At 34.5% G+C, this 15,176-nt stretch overlaps 1 protein-coding gene and 1 non-coding gene across 3 annotated transcripts in view; both read left to right on the top strand.

The window, feature by feature from the left end:
• Positions 1-14,836, top strand: part of LOC111063671 (RPII140-upstream gene protein) — a 38,058-nt gene extending 23,222 nt beyond the window's left edge. Inside the window, exons 4-6 of one of the 2 annotated variants that reach the window (XM_039419416.1) lie at positions 1,845-1,978; positions 6,334-6,448; positions 14,649-14,836. In XM_039419416.1, coding sequence (XP_039275350.1) covers positions 1,845-1,978; positions 6,334-6,448; positions 14,649-14,784 — 385 coding nt within the window. In that variant the 3' untranslated portion in view covers positions 14,785-14,836. The remainder of the gene's footprint in view (positions 1-1,844; positions 1,979-6,333; positions 6,449-14,648) is intronic. The other variant, XM_039419417.1, reaches the window with a different exon arrangement.
• LOC120349536 lies at positions 4,171-4,291 on the top strand. The gene has a single exon (XR_005570378.1). It is a non-coding gene; the product is annotated as a U5 spliceosomal RNA (small nuclear RNA).
• Positions 14,837-15,176: the final 340 nt, after the last annotated feature.

Here is a 15,176-nt window from a genome sequence, read left to right as displayed (position 1 = left end):
GATAGAATGTGTAGAATTCTTGAAGAATATATGATCAATTAAAGATTGACTATTATCCACTTTTCTAGTTGGAATATCAATTAAAGAATTAAAACCATTTCCATTCATAACATTCAGATACTGGAATGTACAGCGATCAGTGCTCAAAATATCGATATTAATATCACCTGCAAAAACTACATTACGATTATTCGGAAGAGATTCAAGATAGTTATTCAACACTCGGATAAAATTATCTGTGTTGCTGTTCGGAGACCTATAGACTGCGATAACTTGTATTATCAAATCATTACCCAGTTCAACAATAACACTCAGCGCGTTAGCTTCTATCAACTCACAATCTAAAACTGTGAAATTAAATTTTTTGTTAATATACATGCAAAGACTATCGCATTTATTAAGTTTACTGGGCTGGTTTAGCAAATTGTAGCCATCTATATAAAAACTAATAGGCTTATCGCCAGAATACCAAGTTTCAGTTAGAATTATTATATCGAATGACACTTTGAAATTATTAAGACACACTATGAATTCATTAAAGTTCTTATAAATACTACGAATGTTCATTTGAAAAATGTTCATATAGTTAACTGGACTTGTTTCTTTATCAGTGAGTAAATCATAATTCACATCTTCAATTTCTCCCGTCTTAAAAACGTCATCACTCAGAATGTTACATAACTCGTTGAAAGAGTTCATACTAAATAAAAAATCTTATTCTAAGAGCACCGGAGAAGTCCTATTCAACCCGGTTCTCTGAAGACTATTCGTTTTTTCGAGTTTCATCGCCATTACCAATTTCGAGAAGATCATTAATGAAGAAGATTATTAATGAATATATTTTATGAATGTTATTTCATGGCTATTACATCAATTATTGGTGATTCGATTTGATTGAAAGGTGAAAAGTAAGAAATACTAAAACTAAGAAACAGTGATCTGGAGAGCTAATTCATTGAAACGCCAGTCCGAAGCAGCAAGAACATGCTTGTCAGGAAAATTAACAATCTTAGAACTAATAAACGCAAGGAAAGCAAGAAGATTGGAATTTCAAAGAAATCTGGAGCAGGACAGACTCCATTTACAAACCTAAGATTTGGTTTTACAGTCTGTTCTATTTTCTTGGAGGTAACGATTGTCCTAGTGTTCTTCATCTTTATCTAGATAAAGATTATAGAAGTGAAATTGGTGAAGTAAGCATAAATATTTATATTAAAAGCGCGTAATATAAGTTGGCCAAAGCAGTTTGAGCATCAGTTTCATAAGATCATTGTGAACGCAGTCGAATCATAGGCCTAATACATTCTTTATCAAACACTTCACGTCCTCATTTAACATCGGATCTTCTAGAAAAAAATATTTGAATGAAGTATTTAATGTAGCAGGCCAATAATTGCTTCTCAAAATTGAAATAATCCTGCAAAAATGTTCAAAATTGAAATAGTTAATTTTTCCTTTGATTATTGAATTATTATTAAAATTTAAAATAGGAAATTAGGCCTATTTTTCCTGAAGAATTATTTTGAAAATGACATAATAGAACGTTCCAAAGTTTAAATTGATGTTATGAAACATGATTCAAAATGGCCGACTGCTACCTCGCACTTTTAATCTTTCTTTCAGTCATTAACATTTATAGTTTGTGCAGTTTAGTTGAATTTTTATTGTGAAAGAGTTGTATCGAATTGGATTGAAATTTATCGGCAATGATTTTCTATTGTAAAATACTTGGAGATTGAAATTGATTTAAATTCAATTCTAATTTTGAAAAGTCGTGACTTTGAATTTGGTTAGAATGATTGAGTACCTATTTCATTGTTTTATAGAAATAGCGTTATTTTCAGACTTGGCACTACATCGATGATGGTGTATTCAGGGCATTCTTCGGTGTTCCACTACGGCCTGGCTGGTCTAGTGTTCGGTAGCGTCTACAAATGGAAGTTGGGCCCGAGAGGAATGCTTGTAGGGGGCACTGTCGGTTAGTTACTTCAATTCAATCAAATAATTTTAGTTTCGTTCCCTGAAAATTACAATAGAAAATTAATTTATTGTGCTTTTGCGTCGAGAAGGTATGATCTCGTTAGGTACTGTTGGCCAGAAAAAACTTATACTTAAAACATGAGATTGTTTTATTCTATTTATTGTTGGTTCGTTACTTCAATTCAATCAAATTTCAGATTCATTCCCTAAAAATTACAATAGAACATAATTTTTTGTGTGCTGGTAAATCGAGAAGGTATGATCTCGTTCCGACTTATGTGAGGGGTATTGACTGTGAAATATTTATGCTATTTATGACCTAAGGGTCAGGCGCTCCGAGTTCCAGTAGTCATGGAGCGGTATAGATACATGGATATCTTCCTAATACCACTTTGATCACTCTCTGTGTTCACACACCCCTTTTCAAGATATTGTTATAGTAGACTACTGAATGAATGTTGTCTGTTGAGTGTATAACGAATTCTAGTCAATAATATGTTTTTGTTCTGTTTAAGTTAGTTGATGGATAGTATTGTTTTTTATTTTCTTTATAATATTTTATTGTGGAATACATTAATCAAATTTATCCTGTAGTTTAAATGGCTTTCACGTATGCTGACATCTTTTAAGATGATCATCACCATTCATTAAATATATTTCACTATAACAGCATCCTTTTTCAAATTTTGGAGGTTGTCCACCTCACAACTATTAGGACCTGTTGAAGACTTGAATCAGAGCTATCGACTATAAAAAATGTTAGAGAAAGAAGCGTGACAAGTTCGTACTTCTATGAAATCCACTGATTTTAAAACTTGAATTTCACCATATCTCAATCTCCACACAGATTCAGGCCATGTTGATGATGTACTGAAAGAAAGAAAGAAAAGAACTTTATTTACAAGACAATATTATAGCAGTATTGATATTAAATGTATATAATAAATAATAGTATCACTTGATGATATCAATAAGTGTTCTAAGTTCATTTAGCTTGGCATTTTCTGCCGTCAGCCGAAATTGAGAGAGAGAAAAAAAAACAATAACCACTGTAAACTTTTGGTGATCAATAGAAAACGAGCAATAAATTATAATATCTTGAACAGCCTACACAATTAATTAATTGATCAATGAACAATACAAACAAACAATGTGGCAAGGCTTGCGTTATAATATTATCGAAAGCATGAAATCAAAATAATATACCTAATTTCTTATTCTGAATTAATATTCGCAATTATACAACTTATTTTTCTGGTATAAATCAGTAATTGAACTCATTTATTATTTCCCCTCTGTACTTTAATGCAGCTTTCACATATCCCACTAGATTCCTCCAACTTTTACCATTCAAATACTCTATTACCTCTGTCCTTTCCAATAACCATTGATTAAACCATTTTTTTCTTATTTCTGCCAAAATTTTACATGTACCTACAAAATGAAATATATCCTCGTACTCATTACTATTACACATGGAACATCTATAAGTGCCTTCCTGTCTTTCCGGTCTGAAGTTTGAGTGGTAATAGGGCTCCTCTAGTTTTGAAAATAATACTAATGAAGTGCCGTTTATTACTATCATTGATGTAATCTCTTATTAAAGTCTCATCTTTATTTAAAGCTGCGTACACTGAGTGGAAGTGAGCAAAGTGAGCCCTGCCTATCCATTCGCTCCTAAATCTTTCCCGTATCTTATCAATCAGGAGCTGACCTATCTCAACCCACCTATCTCTTTGTTCCAATGAATCCGGCCAATCTACCTCATACTCCCGACACAACTCTAGCCAATGCTTATACCAGCCACATTTCTTTCTAATAAAAATTTCCGAAATAATTCGTGGGAATCTTTCGGCGGGCATAGCCAAAGTTTTCAATATATAATTAAAATGCTGGCATAAGGTAGTCAACCACATTTTATCCACCCCTGATTCCAAGTATAACACATAGTCCGGAGTATTCATTGGCAGGGAGAGCAATCTTTTTATGAAAAACCGACCAAAACGTTCAAGTTCCTCCGATTCAATATACCCCCACATCTCCGCGGCATATGTGACAACAGCTCTACTTGCCGCATTAAAGACATGCCACTTCGATGAAATTGGTACCTTGTCATTTAAAATAAGCTTTCGCCATACACTGTTAATACCATATTTGGCTACAGTCACCTTATTTTTGAAATGCGAACGCAACATCTGGTTCCACTTCAAAGTCGAATAAATCTTTCGCCTTTTACTAAAGATTTCCGTGGAGTGGAACACATGATGAGTCTACTCTGATGATGTACTGTAAACTCTACGTGGGAATGTTTGTGTTATTCAAAGTAATCTCTTCAACTATTTCACTTCATGAATGCAAGACTATCCTTTTGTATTCCCTCTGTGGGTTGGGGGAGCTCTGAGTCGAACATCGTACTCAAGAATTTGTTGAAAACCAGAATTAACCTACATTATCCCTGCTTGTCGTAGGAGGCGACTAAAAGGGACCCCCTTTCCAAAACCCTTCTTATATTATGCTTTGGAACTTTTCATTTCTAGAATGGCACTTTTCCATTAACTTAGCTTTGTACCATTCTTTCTTTCTTCTTCTATCTGTCGGCCTTCCTTGGTCATATTCTAACTTTTTCTTAGGCCAACCCAAGGTGTGATGTGGACCGTGCTGATGGGTGGTGCTTTTATATGGTGTTTATAACGGTGCCTGCAGGATACCAGTCGCCCTTCTGTAGTATTAAGCCTTGCCTGTACATGCGGGGCTCTGTCTGGGTTGACTCCACTTCCTCAGCTGTTCGTGGGAACCACATGAACAAACCAACCCCCAAGGTAACATCAGATGTTGCCTTGTCTTCAAATCCATCGGGATCTGCCCCATCAGGGCAGGTTCCTCAATCTGAAATGGGTGCTTCAGGAACACAGGAAGTTCCGTTACACTCTTATGTAGAGGCTATCAACATTGAAAGGGCTTCTACTGATCAATCACAAAAAATAAAGAACCTAAGAGACCAGAGATGGGTGAAACTCCAGGCACAAATGTGGTTCAAGAGACTGAGTCGAGGGTTGCCAGGTGCCCAAGAGGCATTTTGGTGACCCCTCCCTCCGCGTAAGGACCTTCAAAAAAGGGCTAGGAGTGGAACTCAAATAGATCACGAGAGGATTAATCAGCCTTAAGAGACTGCCAAGCATATCACACTGGCGAGACTAGGGGCAAGAAGAAGGGCTCTATTCGGCTGCAAGCAATCAGTTGATGAATGGGAAGTTAGTATAGGAAAAAACTCCTGGATCTTCTAAAGGACACAGGTATTTTCCCAACTAACTTACTTGAGAACACAATAAGCTCTAGTTGACGTGTGGGGTTCGTGGAACCTTTGGAATATTGAATCCATCCCTTCATAACATACATACATACATCCTTTTGTACTCGAAGAATGGGCTAGGAACATGAAATGTGGTAAATTGTTTGATAACCATTCGTTAAATGATTTTTTTCTCTATAGAATATTAGAGTAATGGAGTGAAAGAGATGCACTCTTTTCTAGATGGTAAGTTTGTAAAGCAGCCTTTGTTCATTTACGCAGTGCAATGGGCGAACCAAAGATTTTGAAAAGGCGTTCCATGGGAACATATTGCACCAGTCACGTGATTGAACAATTTACCACTTTTTCGTGTTCCCAGACCGTGCCCAATCCATTCAATAGCTGTGCTTTGTTATCTGAGCTCTCAGAAAGCCTGATTGATTGATGTTGACAAATTAATATTCTCTATCTAAGATCGTATAATAAATTGATTACATTGTGTTTTCTCAACATTTGAATTATTCTCTTTTTTAAGAATCCAATCTTTTTCTGATTCAATCCCTGTAGAGCCGGGGTCACACCTGTCAGGCAACTTCTGATCCGACTTATGACCGATATTTCTGTTTGGTGGACGGGTGGTGGTAGGGCAGATCACATCAGGGACATGTATGGCATGCACCATTCTAGGCAGTTTTCATCCGTGATCGGATTGGAACGCTGCATGCCAGTTTAATAGCATCAATAATAGCAACAGGTTAATAGCTTAATAGCATTGCACTGCCATACAACAGTAAAGTAAGATTTACTTGAAACAAACTGTCAGCATTGGTTAGATAGGAAGTGTTGGTGTTATTTACAAAGAATGCCGATAGTTTTAAATGAATCTCGCTAATGTTTCGTTACATGAACTGTTGACTCTATAGCCTAAGGCTGATATATATAATGTAATATCAGATAGTGAACGTAATCGAAAAAAGCTATTTTCATGATTAATGATGTTATAGTTGTTAATTTTACTCAACTGGAATGAATAGTAATAAAATAGGATTGTTGGCATTTTTCAGGTGGACTGCTAGGCTTATTTGCGGGTGCTTCGACCAATGGCCTCTTGTACATGTTCGATGCATCGTTGGATGACATTATAACTGCCAACTCTGAAAATTACAAGAGGAAACAGAAGTAAGTTATTTGTTATTTATTTCTGATGATAGCCACTAACGACAGGACAAGTGTGTTGAACATGTGTGTTCACACATGCTCGTCAGGCATGCAGTGTCATCACCGAAAGGCTTCGAAACACAAACCATCTGTTTGACAGGAGCTTACACATGAAATTAACTAGCAATAACAATAAACTTCTGGGAAATGACAAATTATAATGATAACAGAAATAATTTAATCTCAATTAGAGCAGAGAAAAAATAAGCATAAAAAAATCACAGATGCAAAAACCTAGCCTCAAAAATTTTGTTCAAAGCCTCTCGCTGATAACACGACATGTATGACGAGCCCGTGTGTGTACACACATGCCATGTCGTTGGTAGCCACTCTTGGCAATCCTCTATAGATTACAGATATCCAAGATATAGATAAACCTAAAGAATCTCTGTGTGGCCGGGTCCTTATAGTTGGTTTCTTTGGCTGATTTTGTTTCTGCCATTTGACAAAATTTGACTGGTTCAACAAATATCTCGCAGGCTTTACACGTTTACGTAGGCACGTAGTATATATGCCTTGCTTTTCAACCATCTCATAGTTATATTTCTGAGAAACTAACTTATTTTTGGTCGATTCATCATTATCGAGCTATAGGAGAGCAACAGGATAAATTAATACTAGTATAATGTATACTCACTTCAGTGGGGTTGCACCTTCCTCAATTCCAGTCAGAGTTGAATGATGTAGTGATCAATACTATAATCAAGTAGTATTAATTACTATTCTATGCATGCTCTTCATGAGTATCTTATAGGCATTTCTATTTGAATTTTTGGCCGATAAATTAAGATTTTCTTCTTGAAGTTTAAAGGCCCGGCCACACAGAGAGCGATCTAAAATATACACCGTGTCCCACAAAGAGGTTTACACCTTTGATTTTATATTATGTGCCCATTCATGCACCGAACTTTTTTAAATTTTACACAGTTTACAAAGTAGGTTCTAAAAATCTTCTGCGAAAATTTCAACCCCCTAAACTTCTTAGAAGCAAAATGGCGGCATATTTAAAAACGATACTTTATGAACATTAAAAAGGTGTTTCTGGTTTTATAAAATATGTTTATTGTTGCACTTTAGGGAAGTATGACTTTAAAATTAAAAATCTCGAACATAGCCTAATGAAAAACCTTGAAGTCCAAAATTATTCAAATTCCATCCAAAGCAACACACTGATAACAGCGCTTAAGAAATTATTCCTAAGCTCCTACTAAGAAACTCCGCGGTATCCGGAGATGTTCCTCTTCTATTGATCGTTTTAGTTCCTCATCATTATTAAAGCTATGGGTATAGACTTTTTCCTTCAAGTGACCCCATAAAAAAAGTCACAAACAGTTAAATCTAGTGATCGGGGTGGCCAATCAAAAAAATCACTTCCACGACCAATCAATCCAATGGCCATGAAGCTTGTCATTTAGTAATTGCTTGAGATGATTTGCGAAATGAGGTGGATCATAATCTTGTTCGAAGATTGCTTGATCCATTTCTGGTGCCATCAAATGAGTCAAGACTATCGCAACATAGTAAACAAATCAGATAATAATAACTCATAAAAGTAGTTTTTTATAGGAAGCGAATTGGTAAAATTTTCAATATGCCGCCATTTTGTTTCTACGAAGTTTAGGGAGTTGAAATTTTCGTAGAATATTATTTTTAGAACATTTATTTTTAGATTTTCTTTTGATGGGCACGTAATATAAAATCAAACGTGTAAACCTCTTCGTGGGACACTGTGTATATTTTAGATCGCTCTCTGTGTGACCGGGCCTTTAAACATCAAGAAGAAAATCTAAATTTATCGGCCAAAAACTTCAAATAGAAATGACTACAAATAGAACATGCATAGAAATAGAAATTAGTATATGGGTATAATATATAGTGATGTGGATCGGGAATATTCCCAGTGGGAAGGAACTTATGATTTTGCAATATTTCCGGGAATATTTCCGAGGCAAAGAAATTTTGGGAATTTATGGGAACTTAAGGGAATTTATAAAATTGTTCTAAAAATGATTGAAATTGATCAATCCCACTCATATTTTACATCAATAAATCATCATTCTTTGAGCCTGTTTTTGCTTACTCACTCACTGTCTTTTAAATACTCGTATAGTCCAGACAATGAAAGATTATAGAGGGAAATTTTTTGAACACAATTTTTGACCCCGTAGCTCTTTTAAGGGTAGTAAGGGGGTATACATATCAAAAGTCCTCACTCCTACCCCCTGTGCTATGGTGGGGGGGGTGGTTTGCCATAATTTGTTTTTTGTATATATCTCCAACAATATGCGCCTTTCGGAAATTTTTGTCTAACACAATCATAATATTAAGCTCACAAATTATCTTACAAGTTTCATTTACAACATTTTTCCATATTTCTCATAGTTTTCTAGGTATGAGCTCTCTAAGGTATCACATTTTGAAGAAAAACCCTTCCGGCTCCGATTTTCTTATCTTTTTGGCCTTATAACTTTTTAACGATTCATTGAAAAAATCCGCGCTAATCATGGGCTCATAGAGCATTATATTATCTTCAAATCCATCTATAGTCTCATTATTTTACGCATCTCCCAACGATTGTTGCAGCCGTTATGGTGTTGAGTGTGAAATCTTCAGTTCAACAACAATAGCTCAATTGCCAGGGAAATTGGGAGGGAATGTTTGGAACACAATATTTGACTTCGCAGCTTTGTTTGAACTAGTTAGAAGGTGAGCATATCAAAAGTCCTCATCCCTAATCCTTGAGCTTAAGGGATAAGGGTAGTTTAAAGTTGCATTTTTTTATTTCTGGCACACACGCATGTAACTGGGAAACAATTCATTTCAGCGACATGGCTAACTGAATAAAAATGAAGCTAGATAAATTTCCAGCAAGTTTTGTACAGTAGAGTTTTGTGATATCTTCTTTAGTTTTTGAGATATTAACTTTTAAAAGTAAATTTTTTTACACAGGGGTAGGAGTGAGGACTTTCAAAATGATTACTCCCTTGCTATCCTTGAAAGAAGAGCTACGGGGTTAAAAATTGTGTTCCAAAATTCTCCCTCTATAATCTTTCATTGGCTGGACTATAGGAGTATTTAAAAGACAAGTTGTAGAGCATTCAATTCTCTTCAATTTAATCTATTATTTCAAATTAATGTATTATTTCATCATTTTATGCATTCCATCAATTTTTATAGCAGTTTTAGTGTTGAGTGTGGTAGGAGTGAGGACTTTTTATATGCTTACCCCCTCACTATCCTTAAAAGGACTGCGAGGTCAAAAATTGGGTTCCAAACATTTCCCTGTATCTTTTTGAGCATTCGTTGCCTGGACTAGTATCTTATCACAAATTACCTAAGTGAGCCTCAATGACTATTGAAAGGTTGTGAGCTTTGTAATTATTTTCTTTTTAATATTGAATTAAACTCTAGTATGTTCCTTGTTTTAGTTAAGCCTATTTTGCTGTATTTTATAATTTCTAATTTTTAGATTTATATTCTACTCTAATCTTTATTTAGGGGGTCAATTATTTTTGTGCGGAGAAATTGAATAAAATCATGCAATGAAAGTTAAATTACACTCAATACCTTGTTGACTTAGTTTACCTGATTTACAGGCATTTATTAGTAAGTAAAAAAATCTTATTCAACTTGTAAGACATGAAAGTAGCATGATAATAGTGGTGCAATTGAATTTTCTATTGAGTGCTCATTTCTCCTTTCAGTCTATGAACTTCAAATTACTGTTTTCTTTGAACTTACTACAATTTATAAGTTATTCATACTTATATTTCTTACATTAATCTGTTGTATAACAGGTTATTGAGACCATGTGTAACATAAAACGTCTTTTTCGGTCATTTTTTATGAAAGAAACCATAAATTTCCTTAAGTTCCCATAAATTCCCGGGAATTTATGATTTTTGGGAATATTTCTCTTAAATTCCCTGGGAATATTTCCTTGATCTTAAATTCCCGGGAATTTTACATCACTAATAATATAATACCTATGGGATCGCAGATCGCTCTCTGTGTGGCCGGCCCCTTAGTTTATAAGAGTTTGGCAATGGTTTAGTCAGGGTCATTCCATGTCAAATCAACACACCCAATTTCCTCCACTATCTCAGATTTTGATGAAATTTGGTATACTCACTGAGGGTCATAAAACTAAGAAAAATACAAAGTTTGAACATTTTTAGACGAACGGTTTTCAAAATATGACTATGTCAACTTATCGAAAAAACGCCAAAAATCAGTAAACATTCTTTTTTGAAATCGCTCTAGCAGCGGTCCTAATCAAGATAGAGGGCTGGGAATGGTGTCATTTTGCAGCATTTTCTATGCTCTTTCTTTTGATATGCAACACTATGAGGGTTATTCTGAAAAAAATTTTGTCAAAATACCAATTAAAATTTAAATTAACATTTTTTTCAAAAAGTACATGATTGAAAAATTCCAAATTTTCACAACAACTACTTAGTACTATTATTAATATAATGGTGCAGTATAAATGTGGGACAATAATGGGTTCATTGTCAAAAAAATATATTTCTAAAGTTCGTTTTTCAAAAATCACCTTATCCTACCTACTATGTAATACTTTTTTTGCTGTAACTTATTTTGTGTTTAAAAATACAGAATGTTTCTTTAACAATGCAAACTAGTCCTTTGTAGCTAAACAGTATGATTATAATACCTTCAATGTTTCATTCTAAACTTACATTTTAAATATGAATAAATACTAACCTGAAAGCAAAATTTAGTCTTGCATTGAAACCAATATGCCCAAGAAATGTCTCTCTTCACTTCACTGATTTAATGTTATTAAAGCCATTTGTGTTTTGTTGATGTCATTTTCTATCAGACTATATGTTCTTCCAGTTGGAGTAGATGGATTCACCTTGTAAAGAACATCCGCGACTGATACCCACAAGACGTCCGCATGTTTAGGATAGGAGAATGATTTTGCTGGTCCACATGGATGTAGGAAAGTTATTTTCACTTCATCAAGTTCTTCATTTTTTTCTAAAATGTAACCAAGCCACCAGTTTTTGTCATACACAGCTGTGACATAGCCTGATATGTCCTTCAACTTTGGTTTGTCAGGTGTTGTTGTAACCTCTTTTTCCCAACCCTGTACATCATTTGAAAAGCTTTTTACAAATACCTTTGACTCAGAGATAGGAATGAATGCATGAAATCCCTGGGTTCCTTTTATTGTCAATGCTTTTTCAAAACGAGTTTTCAAGAAGGAATCTGAAGCCGTGTAATCTTCTTGTGATGAATAGGCAAAATCTACCTTAGTTATATTACTTACTGCCCATTCATACAGGTCTCGAGGGGTTTGTATCTGTTTGTCATATGGCCTTTGCAAACTTGCACGAGCTGCCAGTCTTTTAATTGTACCTCCTACTCCGTCACAAGGTCCTTTTCCATGTGCTGTGGCTGAAAAGTGCCACTCAGCTTTAATCTTGAAATCCTCCTCATGTAGGCATAGATTAAGAAAATTCTTCTTATTCTTATACTGAGCTGCAGAACCGTCAGAAAAATAATAAATCTTTTTTGGAAGCAATTGAAACTTGTTTCTTAAGTATGAAAATAGTTTTTTTTTGAAAGGTGTATACAGCAATAGTATTGTGCTCCAGACAATCAGAAACAATGACAAAGCTCAGATGCTCAATTATGTCTTCCTTTCTGTAGTATATGACAAAAGGGTGTATAGTAATCTGTTGGCTTGTCCAGTGGTAACTCTGCGCTTCATCCTGTAGAACTATACTGTAATTCTCTGAGAAATCACATGTAACAATAAATTCTGATTCACTAAGAGTATCTTTTTTGGAGTTGAGGAATGCTGTTTGTTGCATAGCAATGAAGTCATGCTTAATCAAAGAGGCCATCTTACTACAAAATAAATCAACAAATTCTTCAGAAGATTTCTGGACTATTTCCAGATTACACCGGTCAACTGACACCCACTGTCGGAATTGAACTTCTTCAATCAAATTTTCATCAAATGAATTTTGTAACATGTTTCGTATTGCTGTCTCTCCTGGGCAATATTGACAATCTCCCATATTACATTCAATTGTTGATGGGTTACAAATCATTAATGCGATATATTGTTTGTAATTTTGTATCTCACCATCTGTAATTGTCTTCAGTTTTGTATTTTCTATCATCAACTTGACGTTTTGGTGAGTTGTGCAGACACATACTGAATGTGTACCACTCTGTCCAGCTAATATGCAATATTTAGGTCTCAACTCAGCAAATTTAGAGAAACCGATTTTGATCGTTGGGAACTTATCCTTGAAAAGTGTGTATGCCTCTTTCAGATTACACAAAATAAGTCTTTTTGAGATTCTTGATTTATTTCCATTTGGTTTTACAACTGTAACACAATCTTTAATACCAGGCATTAACCTACTAACTTCATCATTTTCATAAAATGAATGTACTGCAGTGACTGTATCTATTGGTAAACTTTTACCTGGTTTTGGGTTTGGACCTTCCATAAATCCTTTTTCTTTCAACAGTTTTTTTGATTGTCGAACAATGTAATTAGGAGCATTAAATTCCTTCATTATTTTTCGTATACTCCAAGTTTCAGGCAAACTTGTAAGAATCATTAGCTTTTTTGCTCTGCTATTGCAATTTAAAAAATTAATTTTCAAGTTTTGCAGAACTAGTTTATTAATATCAGAATCACTATCTGATGAAGTTTCAGCAGCAACAAATAGTTTTCGTTTCATTGATGAGGAGATTTTCTGTACTTTTGTTCTAGCATAGTTCTTAGAAGAAATTTTCTTTTTATTGATTGGGGACTCTTTTTTCTATTTTCTTTTTCTTCTTCTTCTTCTTCTACGGCGTTTTTCAACGTTGTTAGGTTTTTTCTACAACTATCACATATCACAGAGCCGTTGGGTATTTCTGGTAATAATTCAATCATCCATGATGTGGTACTTCTTAATTTTTTTCTGTCTTTAATAGAATGATTTGGTTTCTTAAATGGATTACAACACTGCACTCGAATAACACTGCACTTATTAGAGTCCATTATGATGAAATATAAAATAATAGTTTGAGTATAGTTTTGTTAAATTGAATTATATAGCTCAACTTTCGATTAATATGGTACGGTATATAAAATCTTTTCACTGAATGTCCACGTTGAATGAAGACACAACTGCATTCATCAACAGCTAGACATTGAATGAGGCTACAACAACAAGCAGCTACCGTACGCAAGTAGCAAATAACTGAGCATGTTCCAACATGCTTTTAGCCAGTACAGACAGGCCCGTGAGAGAGAAGAATGTTGTGTCATTTACAAAATGAGTAATCACTTATTGAAACTAATCAAAACAATTAAAACTAATTTTCTCCTGCATATCATGAAATAATATTATAATACTTGAATATTGTGTTATTGGTAGCCTACCGTACTTATTATATGCTTTGTTATCAAAATAATACCTTGAGTAGATATAAAAAATAGTATTTTTAAAAAATTGAAATACGACATTCCATGCAAATGATATTATAACTGTTATGCTAGAATAGAGTGATTTTTAGGAAACAGCCTCTAGATAATTTTTTTTTTTGGCAATGAACCCATTATTGTCCCACATTTATATTGCACCATTATATCAATAATAGTTTTAAGTAGTTGTTGTGGAAATTTGGAATTTTTCAATTATGTACTTTTTGAAAAAAATGTTAATTTAAATTTTAATTAGTATTTTGACAAAAAATTTTTTTAGAATAACCCTCATAGTGTTGCATATCAAAAGAAAGAGCATAGAAAATGCTGCAAAATGACACCATTCCCAGCCCTCTATCTTGATTAGGACCGCTGCTAGAGCGATTTCAAAAAAGAATGTTTACTGATTTTTGGCGTTTTTTCGATAAGTTGACATAGTCATATTTTGAAAACCGTTCGTCTAAAAATGTTCAAACTTGGTATTTTTCTTAGTTTTAGGACCCTTAGTGAGTGTACCAAATTTCATCAGAATCTGAGATGGTAAGATAAAATTTTTATTCAAAGTGTGTTGATTTGACCCAGCTCATTGGAACTTGTTTCCCAAAAATAAATAATTGTAACAATTAGAAATCATTTCATTCAATATCTTGTGTTCGTGTCGTTAACTGATCCCACTTGGGGAATGATTTTTTGTTTTAGGAGCGAAACCGATATGAAAGACAGGATGATAAGAGAAGACGCAGCTCCAGATGCTCTGACTTTGATTGAAGAACGTGACATTTTATCACAAACTTTGCCGCAGACTGATGAAGAATCAGGTAGTAGTGAAAAGTAGTGTGTAAATATAGTATTACTCTGTTGTTAATAAATTGATGTTTTTCAAAACATTCGTTCTGTTTCAAGTAAGTCCTTTACTGCATCTGAGAAATTTTGAATGATAACACAATTGAGAGTACTGAATAGGTTTTGTAGCAGTAGTCTATGTGGACCACAACAAGATTTTGTGAAAGCGTAATATAAATAGCTGCAAATTATTATAACAATCGTTAGATCAAGTTTAGATGTGACCTGATGGTGGTGCTTCACTCTCGCCTATTTCCTACGAATGACGACGAACGTGAGAGAGTGTGGATGGCTACTACGACACCGCTCGACTCACCTTCACTCCGATTTTTGTAAATTGGGGAGACATTGGCCATTCGGCTAGCGAATCGGACACACTGGGCG

This window comes from Nilaparvata lugens, chromosome 1 (genome assembly GCF_014356525.2).
Source record: "Nilaparvata lugens isolate BPH chromosome 1, ASM1435652v1, whole genome shotgun sequence".
In the NCBI taxonomy this organism is placed as follows: domain Eukaryota; kingdom Metazoa; phylum Arthropoda; class Insecta; order Hemiptera; family Delphacidae; genus Nilaparvata; species Nilaparvata lugens.
The sequence above is the reverse complement of the archived record's forward strand: the minus strand, read 5'-3'. Positions and strand labels throughout refer to the sequence as shown.